This window comes from Anabrus simplex, chromosome 4 (genome assembly GCF_040414725.1).
Source record: "Anabrus simplex isolate iqAnaSimp1 chromosome 4, ASM4041472v1, whole genome shotgun sequence".
NCBI classification, from domain to species: Eukaryota; Metazoa; Arthropoda; class Insecta; order Orthoptera; family Tettigoniidae; genus Anabrus; species Anabrus simplex.
The window spans coordinates 362,558,480-362,579,253 of record NC_090268.1 but is presented as its reverse complement, the minus strand read 5'-3'; the positions used below and the strand labels follow the sequence as shown (position 1 = coordinate 362,579,253).

Below are 20,774 nucleotides of genomic sequence, written 5' to 3'. Positions count from 1 at the left end.
GGTGCAGCATTGTGCACAAGCAGACATTCGGATTCTGGAGAGTCTGCAGTGTTACACAAGGACGAGTCGGAGCGTCTTGAAACCTCAAACAAAATCAAATGCAAATACCCGGATTTCATAGCCACCTTCAATGCTAATTCTCTTCTTAAAACTGGAAAGTTAAAACACCTTACGGACACTCTCAGAAATCACTGAATTATCATAACGGCACTTCAGGAGACCAGATATATAGATGAAAACAACTTCGACTCTGAAGGGTTCAGGATATACAAGGGAAAAGTTGGTCAAAGAGTCATGAAAAACATGCCACACCTAGGAACTGGCTTCATAATAAACAAGAATGTCCTGGATTCCATAGTCCAGTTTGAGTCCCAATCTGAAAGACTATCAACTTTGGTTTTCAAATCTACCAAAAGAATATACACTATTGTGAATGCCCATGCCCCCATAAATGAGGACAACAGAAAGAACAAGGAGAAAGTGGAACTCTTTTGGGATCAGTTGGACGATGTCATCCAAAGGGTACCTGAAAAACACAACATCATACTAATGGGAGACTTCAATGCCCAGATAGGGAAGGAGAGAAAGTATCGACATGTAGTCGGGAAATACCCAGCGCATAACAGGACCAATCAAAATGGTGTCAGACTTATAGAGTTGTGCCAAGCCCACGGTATGATACTGAAATCCACAGCTTTTAAAAAGCTTCCTAGAAAACAAAAAACGTGGATCTCACCAAATCCTAACTTGGGTGAATTTCAACTGGACCATGTGGCTATTAGACGGAAGTTCAATAGGGAAATACAAAATGTCAAAGTCCTCAGGGGAGCTAATTTAGACTCGGACCATTACATGTCGAAGATAAAGATCAAAATCATCCCCAGAAGGAGAGACAAGGTCCTTAAACACACAAGCAAACGATATGACCCAGAGAAAATTTTAAATTCAAAAGAATACCATCTTGCGACAAAGGATATACACAAACAAAATTGGGATAAAAAAAAAACAGAACTTATTATCAAAAGCCGAAAAATTTGCCCCTATAACAAAAGTCAAAAAACATGCTTGGTGGTCGGAAGAATGTGACGATCTATTGAAACAAAGGAAGTAAGCATGGCACAAATGGCAGTTGCAACGAACGGAAAGCAATAGACAAAATTTCTTGAATATCAGAAAGATGGTCAATAAAAAAATTCAAAACAATTAAAAAGGCTTACGAAAACCAGATGCTTGTTCAAATAGATGACGACTTCACCAAAAACAAGAGAAGAAGTTTCTACAAAATCTTTAAACAGAGAACAACGAAGTACAAGCCACCGACTATACAGTTACGGGACAAGAATGGAAATATAGCACATAACAACACTGATAACTGCAGGATACTAACTGACTACTTTGTAAATCTCCTCAACTGTGAAAAGCCAGTAGAAAAAAAAAGACATTTAATGTCCCAACAAATACCAATCCTGACTCACAGCCACCAACCTTCGAGGAACTAGAAAAGATCATTTCGAGCCTTATAAAACAACAAAGCATCGGGAGAAAACCAGATCACAGCCGAAATTTGGAAGAATGCCAACAAGGAAGCAATAGAATCCCTACAAAAAGTTTTTTTTGAAGAAATCTGGGTCAAAGAAAGAATTCCAGAAGAATGGAAGATGGCCCTCATCCACCCGATCCACAAGAAGGGGGATAAAATGAACCCCAACAACTATAAAGGCATATCACTTTTGGATATTACATATAAGATATTCTCAAAGGCCTTACTTAATAGGGCAGAACCACAGTTAGATCATCAGTTGGGTGAATATCAAGCGGGATTCAGAAAGGAGAGATCCTGTCCGGAACAAATCCTGAACCTTAAAAATCTCATGGCATACCAGAAATCTAGGGCAAAAAACATACGTCATCACCTTTATTGACTTCCAAAAGGCGTATGACTCACTAGACCGGGAAAGTCTCCTTTCTATACTCAAAGAATTTGGTCTAGACAACAAAACAACAAACCTCATCAGGGAAACTCTCACCAATACATTTTCCAAAGTCAAATTCATGGGAGAATTGTCGGCTCCTTTTGAGATCAAAACTGGTGTCCGACAGGGTGACGGACTGTCCCCCATACTGTTCAATTGTGCCTTGGAGAAGGTAGTCAGAGAATGGGATAAGACAACTAGTGGTGGAATTCGATTGGGATCAGTAAACAAGGGTATCAAGATCAAATGTTTAGCTTTCGCAGACGACATGGCCTTACTAGCTGAGACGTGGGAGGAAGCCAAGGAGCAGTCCTTCGAAATGCTGAAGCAAGCAGAGAAGATAGGTCTCAAAATCGCCTTTGGAAAGACCAAAATAACAACCGCCGGGCTGAGTGGCTCAGACGGTTGAGGCGCTGGCCTTCTGACCCCAACTTGGCAGGTTCGATCCTGGCTCAGTCCGGTGGTATTTGAAGGTGCTCAAATACGTCAGCCTCGTGTCGGTAGATTTACTGGCACGTAAAAGAACTCCTGCGGGACAAAATTCCGGTACCTCAGCCTCTCCGAAAACCGTAAAAGTAGTTAGTGGGACGTAAAGCAAATAACATTATTATTAAAAATAATAACCAACATTAAGAATCCTCCAAAATATTTGAAAGTAGGTGAACAAAAAATAGAGATTGTCACAGATTTCAAATAACTTGGTGAATGGATCAGTTGGAATGGTCTTGAGAAGAAAGCAATGGAATCTCGGCGAACCAAAATAGAAACAGCCTTCCAGCTTACGAAAGACACCTATAACAAAAAATCCCTCTCCTGGAATTCCAAGATCAGGCATTATAATACAGTAGTCAAGCCTGAAGCCCTGTATGCTGCAGAAACTCTATCTATAACTATGCATGGTCCAATGGAAAAGTTAGAGATAAAGGAAAGGAAAATTCTACGAAAAATTCTAGGCCCCAAATTTCATAATAACGAACTTTCACACATCCGCAATGAAACTCTGTATAGGAAATCAGAAAGGATTTCCGACACAATAAGGAAAAGGAAAATTGACTTCTATGGCCACATCCTAAGAATGGATCCGAAAAGGATAATTAAAAGAATCTTCGACTATTTCCGTAATAAGAAAACCAAGCCGAACTGGTTTAAGGAAACTGAGAAGGACCTACGAGAATTCCAAATTACAGAAGAGATGCTTGTAGATGGATCTGCAAAGAAAATAACCAAAGATAAAATGAGGTTTCAGGACAGGGTGAAGCCCAAGCGACTATACAGAATTTCTGAAGAAGAGAGGAAGGCAAGATCTGAAAGAATGAAAAAGTACTGGCAGGACAAGAAAACACGACTCACTAACCATTGATTGATCTATCGTACCCCAAAGAGGGTGAAACGGACAACAACAACAACAACAACAATAATAATAATAATAATAATAATAATAATAATAATAATAATAATAATAATAATAATAATAATAATAATAATAATAATCACGATCGTTAAATAATAATAATAATTCAAGCTCGATATTTTCATTAGTTACCCATGGGTGAGAGAACACTGTTTTCAAGTTATACCTGTTATCGCACTTGCATCAGGTGATGTATATGGAAAACAATCGCGAGAAAATGACCGCGCCCGACTTGACGGAGGATGAAATATTGGCAACAATTTTGACTGAATTTACGAACAGTGACCATGAAAGTGATGAACTTTTCAAGGCAAGTGATGAAAGTGATGTTTCAGAAAATGATCTGAGTGATAATAATGACAGCGATGAGTGTGATGTTGGGGAAGGTGATAATGTGTTGCCGCGACCTGGACCTGATCAGCGTGTACAAAATTCCAACAATGCTTGGAGGTCGTGGACCACAGGTGATGTAGGCCTGCCTAAATTCCCTTTTAGGTCAGTAAGTGGATTTGTAAGCCATGTTAATGGCGTATTGTTGTGTGCTTCATACTAACGGTTGTGAGACTCAAAGGAAAAGGAAGGGTGGGGAAAGGGGAGAGAGGCGGACCATGGGGTGTGAATAAATGTCAAGAAACATAAATAAATGTTTCCTGTGCTCGCAAAACTCTAAAAGTAGTCGATCATGATGTGTGTTTTCACCAGCCATTCTACGAGTTTTACGAGTTGAATTGAGAAGAAGAGCAGCACAATAGTCTCAACAACACCTCTCTCTCCTTGTCCCGCCCTTTCCTTTTCCTTTGAAACTCACAACTGTTAATATGAGGCACACAACAATACGCCACTCACCACATGCCGCAACGAGAGGTAAGTCTCAAATAACCTATGCCATTTGACTAACACGCTCTCTCTCTCGTTCTATTCATTAATTTTACCTACTTTTATCTATAATTTATTCAGGTTAACTTCATGGCCATCGCAATGAATTGCAAATTTATACCAGCCACAAATTAAGAATGTGTCAGTTTTAACCATATCTTCATGTGCTGTCCTGACAATGTCCAACAGCATTTCTGCACGAGTTTAACAAGCACTACGGGAACATTTCTTTTTATTTATGTTGGTTGATGTGAAAACACCATCTAGCAGTTCTGTGTCAGCTGGTGGTTATTTACAGTGGTGTCCAGTGGCTTGCATACTACTAACACCACTCAAGTAGATTTGGTGATAAATGATCTGACTACAGAATCAACATTTACCAGTTCCCGTTTTTCAATTGAAATTGTAACGATTAGCAGTGATGGAACTAACAATTCTACGAATATTAATACAAGAAAGAGTCTGGATGATGAGCATACTCCAGATGCTAAGAATTTAGAGCCTAATTTATTTTTCAGATTTTACACATAGTTCATCCCAGATTTTAATGTTAATTGTGAGTTAGTACATTAGTTTTTATGTCAATTGTGTGTTTGTACATTTGTTTAGTTATCAGATGTATTACATTAAGGCTGAAGATGGCCAGCAAAGGCCGCAACCAGTCCCTTGTTTAGTAATGTAATTCAATAATATTGCATATTATAGTATTGAAAAAGGTGGACCATTACGACTCTCAACAATAGCTATAAAAGACCAACGGTAAATTGTATTTTAAATACTGTGCAGAGATGTGAAAGCATGATTTTGAACATGATATAACTTCTTCATTTAACCACCTTTGAAAGTGTCTTTCTATATTACATAACTTCATTAACACACCATTCTGTAGATGCACAAAATAATCTTGTAATCTTCACAGGTCCGGTATTCAGCTCAACAAGAATATAAAATTGGTATTAAGGAATACGTTTTTGAGAGTTTGGAGGTTGACTGTGCCAGTATTTGTGGTGTATTGTTGCAGCGTTACGTGTAGGGTGGGGGCAGGTTTCTATGATGTTTATTGCGGGACATGAGGCGGTAAAGCTATGGCGCGAGATGAAGAGGAACAGAGCGTGTTGGATAGTTTAGGTCTGGGGAGCGGCCATTGTTGGATTAGGAGGGGAGAGGGGAGGAGCGGTAGGGGAGGAGTGGAAGGAGGGGAAGTATGGAGGGTGATGTGGTGAAAGTGTGTGGCGTGACAAAATATTATGCATAATCTGAAAGACAGATCTGTTTTTCGGGATATTCATGTTTTTGAAAAATTCAATGAGAAAGTCGAATAGGATCTTTGGTTTCTCTGAGATATCATTTAAGTTTAGGTTGGGATTGAAATATTGGTCTAAATGAATATAGAGGTTTTCAGTGACGTCTAGGAAAGAACCTTTGTTTAGAGTATCTAATACCTCAAGATCTTGATACCTCAAGATCTTTTATCTCCTTGTAAGATGTGTATTGTTCAATGTAACGCCTTGTGTAATATAAATGCCTACATGCTGGCCTATTTCCCACATTTTGGCTGATGATGACGCCAAACAGCGTCGAAACTAGTTCCAAGTGCAAATACATGTTATAAATAAACTATAACATTTTTGTATTGAAAAGGTGGACCCTTTTAAGTTTTCCTATCTTCCATTCTCAGTTCAATACGGACAAAAATGAAATTCCTAGGTTTAAATGAAGCAGCCAACCAGGCAAAGTCGTTAGCCTATCATTACTTGGGCTTAAAAATCAAAATTGGGAAAATAGGCAAGGATGTAGCATTTATCAAACAGTGCATTACACAGAATTTAACCCCTAATTTTTTGAAAAGCGTCACGAAACAACGTTTTGTTCCTCCTCATCAACAGGATGTTCAGGTTAGGACAAACAAACTTTGGTTAGAAAATGAACTAAAATTTCTCTATAAGAAAAAGTCGTTTTTAAATCATCGCTTATATGAAACTCACTTAGAGGCAGCCACCTTACTCTCAAATGCTCAGTGGAATCTTTTTCAAGACGAAGTCCAAATCAAGTTGTTCAATATTTTGTCCAAAAAACAGATAACACTAGAGAAAAAACTTGAAGCATTTAAAAATGAGGTAAAACACAGCAACTCCCCTCCAAAACCTAACAGCAAGCCTAACCTCGCTAATGACACTCTACAACAATTCCACCCACCAGTAATTAATCTTTCCACCACCAACTTAGATGAGGACGATATAAGAATTCTTTCGAAAGGTCCAAAGCACAACTGGCCTTGTTTCAACTCGGCCCTTACAGCCTCCAAACTCGTAGTTGAATCAGAAGTTGCTATCAGCAAAATGCCATGTGAACTACAAGACGAACTCAGAATGGACGTAAAAAAACAATTAAACAAAAGTTTTTTCTCAAAAAATCGCACTGCGACCCCTATCACCAAAATCAACAGAGATTCCCTTACTGAAAGAAAACAAATTCTCAATCTTAAAAAGAAAGTCAAAGACAACCACCTCATCATTACAAAGGCCGACAAAGGCAACACAACAGTCATTATGGATAAAACAGATTACATTCAAAAAACCAAAACTTTCTTAGATAATGACTAATTTTCGATAGTTAAGAAGGACCCAACACAATCAATTCAAAGGCAATTGAAACAAATTCTAAAGAGCACATCTTTTCTCCTCACTGAGCAAGAAGAACAAAAGTTAATTACTATGAACCCAGGCCTACCAACAGCTAAAGCACTACCCAAAATCCACAAAACCGGTGTCCCTATTCGACCCATAATAAACTACAGACCAAGCCCCTTATATAAATTATCTCAATTTATCCAACAATTTCTTAATAAACATTATAAATTCTCATCAAATAAATCCATCAGGAACACTGTAGAATTAGTGAACAAACTAAACAGTTTCAAGCTTCAACCATATCATTCAATGCACTCCTTTGATATAGTCAACATGTATCCCAGTATAAAAACCAACTCATTATTCCCGATCATCGAAAAGAACTTACTTGCTAACAATCAACTAAGTAAACTAGAAGTTCAAGACTTTATGACCATATTAAGATTACTAATTAACAATAACTACTTCACATTCGATAAGATCATTTACAAACAAGATGGTTTGGCTATGGGTTCACCAGCCTCAGGAATTTTAGCAGAGATCTACCTTGATTTCCTAGAGCACACCGCCATCGACAATAACATCAAATTTGCTAATATCCAATTCTGGGCTAGGTACGTAGATGACACATTTATAATCCTAGATGAACGCTCCATAGACGCGCCATCCACCCTCAAAAACCTTAATAACATTGATCATGACATTAAATTTACCTTAGAATCAGAGACAAACAACTCCATCAACTTCCTAGATCTAACAATCAATAGGCACCCCTCTTCGTTCACATATAGTATCTATAGAAAGCCCACTCAAACGGCCACTACTATAAGAAATGACTCACTACACCCCCAAACACACAAAGCGGCTACATATAATAGCTTAGTAGACCGAGCATTCAAAATTCCGATGTCAAGAAAAAACTTAAATAAAGAATTGAACACCATTCGCTCTATAGCAAAATTCAATGGATATAATGAATCCTTTATTGAAAGAATAATCAATAAATTCAGACACCGCCCAAAAACCACCCTAATAAAAGACAATACTAGCACTGCCACGTTTTCCACATTTACCTTCAATAAAGAAATTTACAACGTCACTAACATTCTTAAAAAACACAACGTTAAAATAGCCTTTCGTACTAACAATAGAAGCACGGAGATCCTACACAACTCTTCATCAATAAATAAAAGTAGTCCTTTTTCTAAATCAGGTGTATATAGGTTTTCTTGCCACGACTGCAAAAGTTCTTACCTAGGGCAAACAGGGCGCAGCTTTAACATCAGATATGCAGAACATGTCAATGCCATAAAACACAACCGTTTTTCCGCGGTCGGCCTACATATAAAAGAATTTAAGCACAACTTTACTGAAATAAATCAAGATCTTGAGGTATTAGATATTCTAAACAAAGGTTCTTTCCTAGACGTCACTGAAAACCTCTATATTCATTTAGACCAATATTTCAATCCCAACCTAAACTTAAATGATATCTCAGAGAAACCAAAGATCCTATTCGACTTTCTCATTGAATTTTTCAAAAACATGAATATCCCGAAAAACAGATCTGTCTTTCAGATTATGCATAATACTTTGTCACGCCACACACTTTCACCACATCACCCTCCATACTTCCCCTCCTTCCACTCCTCCCCTCTTCCCTCCTAATCCAACAATGGCCGCTCCCCAGACCTAAACTATCCAACACGCTCTGTTCCTCTTCATCTCGCGCCATAGCTTTACCGCCTCATGTCCCGCAATAAACATCATAGAAACCTGCCCCCACCCTACACGTAACGCTGCAACAATACACCACAAATACTGGCACAGTCAACCTCCAAACTCTCAAAAACGTATTCCTTAATACCAATTTTATATTCTTGTTGAGCTGAATACCGGACCTGTGAAGATTACAAGATTATTTTGTGCATCTACAGAATGGTGTGTTAATGAAGCTATGTAATATAGAAAGAGACTTTCAAAGGTGGTTAAATGAAGAAGTTATATCATGTTCAAGATCATGCTTTCACATCTCTGCACAGTATTTAAAATACAATTTACCGTTGGTCTTTTATAGCTATTGTTGAGAGTTAAGGAGAATTTCCTGATGTGTATGTTTATCAGGAACTCAAGGGAGACTTCATTAGTTAGTCGGAACATAGAAAGAATGATGAACTCTTCTCAGAAGAACTCTTAAGGTTTCACCTTACTTTTTCCTGCCTGCTGGCTCTTTAGAAATGTGTGCGCGTGCGTTTTGTATTCAGGAATCATCCAAGGCAAAAATTTTCGCACTGCAAGTTGTGTGGTTAAGCTTATTTTTAATATGTATAACTTTTGCTTTCTCAACGATGCATTTGTTTCTACATTCGTCCCTGTTTTTATCTCCTCGTAAGATGTGTATTGTTTAATGTAACACCTTGTGTAAAAAATTGGGTTAAATGAAGGAGTTATATCATGTTCAAGATCATGCTTTCACGTCTCTGCACAATATTTAAAATGAAATTTACCGTTGGTCTTTATAGCTATTGTTGAGAGTGAAGGAGAATTTCCTGTTGTGTATGTTTATCAGGAACTCAAGGGAGACTTCATTAGTTAGTCGGAACATAGAAAAAATGATGAACTCTTCTCAGAAGAACTCTTAAGGTTTCACTTTACTTTTTCCTGCCTGCTGGCTCTTCAGAAATGTGTGCGCATGTGTTTTGTATTGAGGAATCATTCAAGACGAATATTTTCGCACTCCAAGATGTGTAGTTAAGGTTATTTTTAATATGTATAACTTTCCCTGTTTTTATCTCCTTGTAAGATGTGTATTGTTTAATTTCCTGTTGTGTATGTTTATCAGGAACTCAAGGGAGACTTCATTAGTTAGTCGGAACATAGAAAGAATGATGAACTCTTCTCAGAAGAACTCTTAAGGTTTCACCTTACTTTTTCCTGTCTAATGGCTCTTTAGAAGTGTGTGCGCGTGCGTTTTGTATTCAGGAATCATTCAAGGCAAATATTTTCACACTGCAAGTTGTGTGGTTAAGCTTATTTTTAATATGTATAACTTTTGCTTTCTCAACGATGCATGTGTTTCTACATTCGTTCCTGTTTTTATCTCCTCGTAAGATGTGTATTATTTAATGTAACACCTTGTGTAAAAAATTGGGTTAAATGAAAGAGTTATATCACGTTCAAGATCACGCTTTCACGTCTCTGCACAATATTTAAAATGAAATTTACCGTTGGTCTTTATAGCTATTGTTGAGAGTGAAGGAGAATTTCCTGTTGTGTATGTTTATCAGGAACTCAAGGGAGACTTCATTAGTTAGTCGGAACATAGAAAAAATGATGAACTCTTCTCAGAAGAACTCTTAAGGTTTCACTTTACTTTGTCCTGCCTGCTGGCTCTTCAGAAATGTGTGCGCGTGTGTTTTGTATTCAGGAATCATTCAAGACGAATATTTTCGCACTACAAGATGTGTGGTTAAGGTTATTTTTAATATGTATAACTTTCCCTGTTTTTATCTCCTTGTAAGATGTGTATTGTTTAATTTCCTGTTGTGTATGTTTATCAGGAACTCAAGGACTTCATTAGTTAGTCGGAACATAGAAAGAATGATGAACTCTTCTCAGAAGAACTCTTAAGGTTTCCCCTTACTTTTTCCTGCCTGCTGGCTCTTTAGAAGTGTGTGCGCGTGCGTTTTGTATTCAGGAATCATTCAAGGCAAATATTTTCACACTGCAAGTTGTGTGGTTAAGCTTATTTTTAATATGTATAACTTTTGCTTTCTCAACGATTCATTTGTTTCTATATTCGTCCCTGTTTTTATCTCCTTGTAAGATGTGTATTGTTTAATGTAACGCCTTGTGTAATATAAATGCCTACATGCTGGCCTATTTCCCACATTTTGGCTGATGATGACGCCAAACAGCGTCGAAACTAGTTCCAAGTGCAAATACATGTTATAAATAAACTATAACATTTTTGTATTGAAAAGGTGGACCCTTTTAAGTTTTCCTATCTTCCATTCTCAGTTCAATACGGACAAAAATGAAATTCCTAGGTTTAAATGGAATTGAGGAGACGTGCAGCACAATCATCCCAACAACGCCAAGAACAATTAGATCAACAGTGAAGACATATGCAGCTGCAATATCTGAAGGATTGAGCTTGATATCACCAAATTACTTTTCCATATGAACCGTGTTACCTCTACTACAGTGGTAACACCAAACGAGGCACAAACACAGTTAAAAGGGGAAGGTAAGAGTACAATACACAATACAAAAAAACACTACACACTCGGAAAAACAGTAGCTAGCATACGCGGATCTCCAACAAAACAAGTACGTTACTATCAGTAGGGCCAACTAGTGAACGACAAAATGGGAAGATGGAAGGGCTGGGAACCTACCAAAGGCATGGACATGGCTCAGATAGCGGATTCCGAAATGAATCACCGTGATCCTTAGTTTTAAAAATATTATTTACAAGATAATTCTACATATACATTACAAGTTATGAGCTATAAGTTCAGTGATATACATAGGTTGTTCGTAGCAGTGTAACTTCAAATTACAAATCAACTGTACATCTAGTTACTAATGCAGTAGTACAATGCAATTTACAGGTTATCCAAAATCTAGCGTACCTAAAGTGATACAGAACTATCAGAGGCAAACCTCAAGGGAAATACTATTCAACTACAATATATATATTTTAGTGAAACAAAAATAAGAATGCCTCGGAAACGAACAGGTAAGTCTAGCTGAAAAACTAAGGCGTCATAAGTAACTAATTTGGTGAATCTAGGCGAGGTTAGGGCAGACTCCTGTATGAAAAGCAAATCGGAACATTACGGAATTTTTAGCAGGAACGGAATTCAAGAGTGCTTACCCGAGGAGAGTGCCATCCCGAAAACCGGAGAGACGTCATCCAGATAGTCTGCTCGCAGACAGATAAACCGAGACCGACAGAATTTCGGATACAGAATTAATTCGAACACTGCCTCACCCAATATATATAGGAATTACTGGCCTTGGAGGCAGCCAATCAGCGTGCACGTGTTCTCTATCGCCACCTAGACTCACCAATCACAACCTTACTTTCGATCGCGAACTTTGACTAACATTCTAGAATACGCATGATCGCGAAAGTCGTATTTTTCCAGAATAGACAGAACACATTTTCTAGAACACATACCAACAAAGTAACACACCCTGTACAAAAGTTATGTAACTCTCTAGATCTTTCTAGGAACTATAGACAGAATTCTACTATTTACAAATGCCTATGTTACAACATTATACAGTACAGGTTGGGTTAATAAAAATAAAACATCATATTGTATTTTACAAACAAAGACTTCAAAAAAAATACATTCCACTCGCATTACATATTTCACTTGTAACAAACCAGATATTTAATACAATATCTCATGTAAATTGGTTCAAATCGGAAAAATGGACAAAGTATGTCCCCACTGCACATCAAAGAAATTTAAAAGAGAAACCCTGGGAATGTGCTGCACGAGCAGAAAAGTGAAGCTACCTGAACTCAAGCAGCCAAAAGAACCAGAGAAAAGTTTTATTCAAAACAAATCCGGTTTCCAGATGACTTCATTCAGTGCTAACGTTATAGCAGAGCATTTTATTTATTTTGTCTTTAATAGTGGCAAAGTTAGGACTCATGGTCCTCTCTTACACTTAACCACGACATTATGCCGACATTTAAAATTCTGGGACAAATTTACCACAGGATCATTAGTCTTTGTTTCCTCTTCCCACTAATAATCATAAATTTTTCCAAATCTATTTCATCGGAGATGAAAATGTCGAATTGAATGCATGCTTCCAAATCTCTACTGGAATCAGAAGGTATATTGTTGTTGATTTGTTGCAAAAAATATTACATGGCAACAATAATTTAATTTGGATTTTCAAAAGTGTGATTGATCTCGTTTGCTAGAATACATTTATTTACTCATTCATTTCATATCAGACTGAGTCACAGCAAAGCGTGGCTGGGTTTAGCTAGTATGGGTAATGAAAAGTAAAGCAGAAATGCGGGACTATTTTAGGGATGATTGGGTAGATAAGCAGTTACTTTACAAAGATGTGTTTTCTAGGGATACATTTCTACAAATATTTTGGAATCTTCATCTCTCCTCCCCTCAGACGTAGGACCACAATCAAGTGAAAAACATAGTGTCTTACTTGGATACAAAATTCAGGGAATTTTTCATCCCAGAGAAAAACCTGAGTGTGGACAAAAGCACTGTAGGTTTCAAGGGCCGCATTGTTTTCAAGTGCTACAACAAGCAAAAGCCAATCAAGTGGGGACTTCTTATTTATGAACTCTCTGACTCTGTAATTAGCTATGTGTGTGCGATGGAACCTTACTATGGTGCAGTGACAACAGAAGCACTTATTAGGCCTAATTTATGTTTCACTGCTAGGATAGTCGTCCATTTGGTGACAACAATTTTGCAGGCTACCAATGATGTATTCACAAAGATGCACACAAAATAGTCAGTTGTGTACATTAATTTATTTACAACTTAACTTCACATTAAACACACACATCCACAAACCACCATTTTTAACAACTGCCTATCACAAAGCACAAGGAGACTGCAACCACTGCATGTCAACTACCAACTCTACAAAACCAATTCACATACTTCAAACACAACCTCCACACGTTTCATCAAAACAACTGCTGTTAAAAAATAACTCAACTCCACCATCAAGACTGCCTCTTATATATATGTTGCCTGGCCAGGCTTCTAGAAGGATGTTACATAACATATCTTCTCTTAAATTCTAGAGTGCCTAATAGTATAGTTATAATGTAAAGAACATTCTAGTTTCAAAGATACGTTATACTAGATCTTATAGTGTGTTGCACAATGTTACTGTGGATCATACCTCAAAATTGCAGGTAATAATAAATTATATACTATTAATTACAGGTTCTTACATTAACTAAACTCATATAAATATATACAGCACATATTTAATGACATAACCTCACAAATAATATGATCATATCACTCGTACATGACATAACTACGTAAATAATAATAATAATAATAATAATAATAATAATAATAATAATAATAATAATAATAATAATAATAATAATAATAAAGGGATGTAAACACTTCATAGCCACACTTCACAAGTCATAATAATAATAATCATCATCATAATCATAAAAATAATAATAATTCGAGCTCGATACTGCATTATTTACGCATGGGTTAAAGAATATTGCTTTCAAGTTATATCAGTCAATTACTCTTGCGTCAGCAATGAAACAGGTTTTCACGTTTTCATGTTTTCATGGACCGGTTTTATACTAGTGAGTTAGCAGCTGAAGTGTTGAAACTGAAAGTCCACATTACAGGCACTGTACGGGTCACCAGGTGAAAATAGAAGCAATGAAGAAAATGAAGCAGCATGATGTAGTAGCAGTGAGAAAAAACTATATTTCATGTGTAGTTTGGAGAGACAAGAGAATTACTGCCATGTTGTCAACAAGCTACAACAATTCCACTCAGGTTGTGAAAAGGGAAATAAAGAGAGAAGTTCAGGAAGTTATCCATAAACCAGTTGTATGTGGTTATAATAAGTACATGGGGGGGGTTGATGTTTCTGACAACTACACAAGCTCTTACCCCTTTACAAGTGAATCGTTAAGTGGTGTGGAAAATATTTTATGAGAAAATAGCATCAGAAAGGCCAACAATGTAGCCTTGCTATATATCTGCAATTCAGCAGGCCATGAGGCAACAATGGTATGATATAACTGTACGCGATACTTCTCTAAATCACACTGACCAGACAGAACAAAAACAACATGCAGCTGCTTCCAGGAGTGACACGTGAGCTCAAGGTCATGTCCTGTATTAACTGGGGCAACCTTCTGTACATACATACATACAGACGGAGATAACGGAAAATTAAAAGAAGCGTGTTTCCTTATTTCTGTGGACATGACCGATATAGAAATATCATTCTTTTTAAATTCTCAGCAATGTACAGACAAATCTCTCTCTCTCTCTCTCTCTCTCTCTCTCTCTGTGTGTGCGTGTGAGAGATACTGTACACTGTAGATTAAAAAAAAAAACATGTCACTAGTATTTTCTTGTGGTGTGCAACATCTCTACTTTGATTTTGAACTGAACACTTGTGTGCTGGTATGACTGATTTTAGTAATAATAATGATAATAATGATAACAATAATAATAAATGTGGGCAGTTCTTACACAACCAAGGCATTCTTACTTTCCTGACTTTCTCCCTGATGATCATTGACTTTCAAGAATGGATTCATACAAGTTGATAAGGAAGTGACCAAAAAAAAATACAAGCATGATAAAAGAAAGGACACATAAATACCTGCTTTTGTTCCACTCTCCATGAAAGTTTTCAAGGAATCATCATAACTTTGGTAATAGCCATTCTTTGATTTTTTGTCACTCTCAGCTTTTTCAAATAATATTGGGCTTTCACAGTGATCTAAGCAATGGCTATCTTTACCGTTAGCATTATTATTAGAACGGTACATTTCTTTACTAGTTTTCATATCTCCGATTCTGGTGTCACCTCCTTTGCTGCTCTCATTCTTCCTGAATTGTAAGCCATTTGAGTCCTGTTTCCTTGTCCACTGCCGAGAAAATCCTTGTCTGTGAGGGCCCTTCATACACACACCACCATACTCACCTCTGAAATGATAACATTACATGATATGTGTCATTTTATTTAACATACAGCATAAGTACACAAGATTACATTGGCAAGCAAGCATTGAAATGATACGGGCAAATATCAATACATGTGAAATCTAGTCTTCTAACTGAAAAATATATCAGAAGGTCCTTATCTGAATTCAAGAATTTCTTTGAACTAGTTCATTCTTTGTCAGCAAGATTTCCTCACTCAGTTTTAATTTTACAGGTTTCAATTTGCAATTAAAAACCTATGAATCAAGAATCTTCATGCAAATTCTCACCTCCATCCAGCACAAAAACAAGGCATTCTCACAACACTCGCCAAGAGGGCGAGACAAATTTGTGAGCCATCAAAATAACAATATGCTTCTTGACAAATACCAGTCTGGTTTTAGAAGTAATCATAGTACAGCTACTGCACTACTTAAAGTTACAAACGACATAGGAGTAGCTATGGATAAGGGAGAAGTTACTATTTTAACTCTTCTAGACCTTAGTAAGGCCTTCAACTGCGTTGACACGGACATACTAATAAAAAAATTACGTGCTCTTAATTTCTCACAAAGCATACTATCTTGGATGTATTCCTATCTTTCTGATTGCTGGCAGTGTGTATCTACAGGTGAAAATTTCTCTTCGTGGCAAGCTGTAGAGACTGGAATATAACAGGGGTCAGTACTAGCGCCACTCCTATATTAGATCTTCATTTCAGGACTAACACAAGTATTGAACATTGTCAATATCATGTGTACGCAGACGACATACAAATATATACACATGCACATCCTCGTGACTTACCGACTGCAATAAATAATATAAATGACGACCTAGAATGAATATGTAGGTGGACCGATGACCATGCACTAAAAATCAATGCCCAAAAATCGCAGTGTATTCTTTTAGCTACCCAAAAAACCCACGCACATCTTACAGACGTGCATATCCACTCAGTAACAATAAGAGGCACTCAGTTACAATTCAAAGAAACAGTTAAAAACTTAGGGGTGATAATGGATAAAAACCTTAGTTGGAACGATCATGTAATGGGTACATGTAAGCGAGTGTTTTATTCCTTACATTCCCTTAAGAAACTCAGAGATTTACTCCCGCAAAATGTAAGAAAACTGCTTATCCAAAGTATGGTAATGCCAATATTCGACTATGGTGATGTAGTATACAGTAACCAGTAACCAGTAATTATTCAATTCTGATCAACCAGCTTCACACAACTAAATTCTCCCTCTAATTCCACACAATATTGACTTAAATCAATCATTACAAATTTAAAACACTCTCTTACTAAAATCCCAGCTCCCCCATTTTTCTTTATACTCCGACAAAATATGTCTGCAACAGTATATCCACGGGGCACAAAATATTGTACTTGATTTTCAGAAAGCCAATGCTCCAATACACAAATCACATCAAATTTCTCGGTTTGGCAAAAGTGTAATACCAATATAAATGGTCCGTTATCGGACATTATAAATTTTCCACCTAACTCATTCCTGGTTGCCAGCGTTTCGTCCCCGTATGCTAGGTTGGGCTCATCAGTTGGTACCTTGCACACCTACCAAGACGCATGGCTAGTGCATACCGGAGGCCACTGCGTAGGCTACTTGAAGCTATCAGCAGTCCCAATACACTATGAGAGACTTTGTCTCACTAACAAAAATTGATGCCTGCTTGGCCATCAGATGATACAGATGTTGATTCCCATAGGGAATCTGAAATATTTGTCCCGAATGAGTTAATTCATAATACCAATATAAATGGTCCGTTATTGGACATTATAAATTTTCCAGTTAACTCATTCCTGGCTGCCAGCGTTTCACCACCGTGTGTTAGGTTGGGCTCATCAGTTCGTACCTTAACAGACCATTTATATTGGTATTATAAATTTACTCATTCGGGACAAATACAGTACGTGACAAAATATACAGAAATGGAAATTATGTTAGTCTTATTGTCATTACCTTACTTATCGAGATGAGAGTGTAAATGTTCAAAATGTGCTCCATTGCACTGTAGGCAGTGTTCATAACGATCACGCACATTTTCCAACATATTGTGGACCATAGGTTGCTGCAGAGTCCTGAAGAATGAGACGATCTTCTGACATAATGCAGGCACAGTTTCGGGTGGATCTGGACAATTGAAAATTTGCTCCTTTAACATTCCCCACACATAAGCATCAGGTGGTGTGAGATCGGAGAAATGTGATGGATAGGCGAACTCAGCCCCGCAGGAAATTGCTCGTCCTGGAAAGGTTTTTTGCAGCATAGCCATAGTCTGTTGAGCAGTCCGGCAGGTCGCCCCGTCTTGTTGGAACCACCGTCTATTCATCTGCATGTTCCTGGCAAAACAAAACCTTCTTAGATCCTGAATGAATGGCCTGATCACCATGTTCCTATAGCGTTCCTGGTTAACAGTAAGAGGTGTACCATCATCATTCTCTACGAAATCTGGACCTAGCACACCGTTTCCTGACACTACACACCAAATCGTCACACGCACACTAGCCTATGTAACGGTTTCTGGACTATAGTGTCAGGCCTTCTGAAACTAAGAAAGAGAGTTGTTCGGCGATTGATAAAACCGTCCCAGTGAATGTGACTTTCGTCGGAGAACCACACGTTGAACAAGAAATCTGGATCCTCGTACACCATGTCCAAAAATCGTGCACAATATTCCACCCTGACATGCCTATCGTGCTCTGTCAATCGTTGCCCAACCTGTATCCGGTACAGAAATCCACGTATGTCTTTAAACAATCATCGAAGTGATGTAGGGCTGATGTTCAATTTCAGGGCTGTTCACCAAAGACTTCGCTTTGGAGACTGCAACACCTGATTGAGGACATGTCCATGATTTTAATTTGTGGACACAGTTACTGGCCTACCAGACCTTCCCTTGCATTGACACAATACACTACCCGTACGACGAAATTTTTTAACAATAGATAGCATAACAGTGTTGCTAGGTGATGGCTTATTGAAGTGTCCACGATATTGTTCCGCCACTAACTTTAAACTTGGACCACCTTGATAACCGTTTCCGTATGAGTGAAAATAATACACCACTAAAAACACTTTTTCCTCCGTCGCGAGACCCATTGTCACTTCACAGAGCACAATGTTCTTTACACAACTAACCATTAATCATGGTGATGTAACAACACGCAGACGTTCAGGTGTGCGCATGCGCACTGCACGAAAATGAGTACTGTATATTTTGGCGCATACCGTATTTCAGATTCCCCATGGGAATCAACATCTGTATCATCTGATGGCCAAGCAGGCATCAATTTTTGGTAGTGAGACAAAGTCTCGCATAGTGTATTGGCACTGCTGGTGGTTTCATACGGGGTGAAACGCTGGCAACCAGGAATGAGTTAGCTGGAAAATTTATAATGTCCAATAACGGACCATTTATATTGGTATTATAAATTTACTCATTTGGGACAAATATTTCAGATTCCCTATGGGAATCAACATCTGTATCATTTGATGGCCAAGCAGGCATCAATTTTTGGTAGTGAGACAAAGTCTTTCATAGTGTATTGGCACTGCTGGTGGCTTCAAGTAGCCTACGCAGGGACCTCCACGGTATGCACTAGCCATGTGTCTTGGTAGATGTTCTAGGTACCAACTGATGAGCCCAACCTAGCACACGGGAGCGAAACTCTGGCAACCAGGAATGATTTAGCTGGAAAATTTATAATGTCCAATAATGGACCATTTATACTGGTATTATAAATTTACTCATTCCGTCATTTGGGACAAATATTTCAGATTCCCTATTGGAATCAACATCTGTATCACTGGCAAAAGTGTTCTAATTCTAAAAATTTATTTCTAATGCACTAGATATTCACTTGCAATAAATTGAGAGATTTACCCTTGCTATCCTTCTTTTGGATGCCATTTACCTCTTAGCAACTACTTTTTGTATCACTCACTAATGGTGGAGATTTCTGACCTGATGTTTTATGTACTGATATTTTATGAATAGGAGAATAACATACCTGAGTTTGGCTACTTACTAAACTATCTTTGATAATGGTTTGATTTGGTGACCGATCTGATTTGTTCACAGATGCTAGTTTTGGTTTACATGGCCTATTAAAATTTATAACATTTTCTAGTTGATTGAGCCAGCTTGAAGAACAGCTGGCTCTTTCTACTGGTGGGTATTATAACCTAAGGTAGTTGCATTTTTTAAAGTACATATCTTATGATTAATAAAATCAAGAACAATATTAGCAATTTTTTGTTTACCTGAATTGTTTAGATGGAGGCCATGTTTGTGTAACAGTGTCTCTCGAAACTGCTGCATTCAATAGCCTGAGTATTACAAAAATGTTTACAAATTTTAAGAATATCTGTATTAACTTTGTCCACTTCAATGTTCACACATGAACCTCTACTCAAATCATGCCTGTGGTGCACGTTCACTACAAAGACGTTCGTGTGAGTCAGCTTCCCTAGTGTATATTTAAGTTGTGACCTTACATTCTTGGGCGTCATTGTGAGCTACGTCGTTCGTACCACCTATGATAAGCACTGCTTCGCCGCTCCCAAAGTTCCTAATTGCTTCTTCTATGTTTTCCAGGACATTGCTGATAGTAGCTCCTGGATACATTTCTCCGGTTGCTGATATATTCTCGTCATTTATCACCCCCGCAATTCCTCTTCCTTGGATATCACCTAACACAGCTACCTTTGCTGATTTAGGTCTAGGTGGGTCTTGATTCTGAAATCTAGGCCTAATTTTTAATCTTGGCACGGCAACGGCAGCAGTTTGCGATGATTTGGTTTCACGCACACGATCACTTTCTTCCAGAATTAAATTATTTAGAGCAGAAAACCTATTTCTGATGTTTATTTCCGGAAATTCAGCTGTAGATTTCTTGTTAGCCAGCCAAACATGAACTACTTGACACCACGTGCTTGAGTTTGTTACTGATACCAGTAAATCACTCAAAAAATGGTCAGTCCCAAATTCTAGCGATCGCCGTCTTTCTTATAATTCTTGATTTTCTACTTTAAAAGCCTCATTATCCTTCTGTAGAATGTTTATAATTTCTAATGCATTTCTGTATTCTCATCGTTTATTTTTGGTGCTTCATCATTAACGCCATCGCCAACTACAACATTCT

At 37.7% G+C, this 20,774-nt stretch overlaps 1 protein-coding gene across 1 annotated transcript in view; it reads right to left on the bottom strand.

Annotated features, from left to right (window-relative positions):
• Positions 1 to 20,774, bottom strand: part of LOC136872277 (uncharacterized) — a 259,648-nt gene that overhangs the window by 91,505 nt on the left and 147,369 nt on the right. Inside the window, exon 7 of the mRNA XM_067146098.2 lies at positions 15,282 to 15,607. Within this exon, the coding sequence (XP_067002199.2) occupies positions 15,282 to 15,607 (326 nt within the window). The remainder of the gene's footprint in view (positions 1 to 15,281; positions 15,608 to 20,774) is intronic.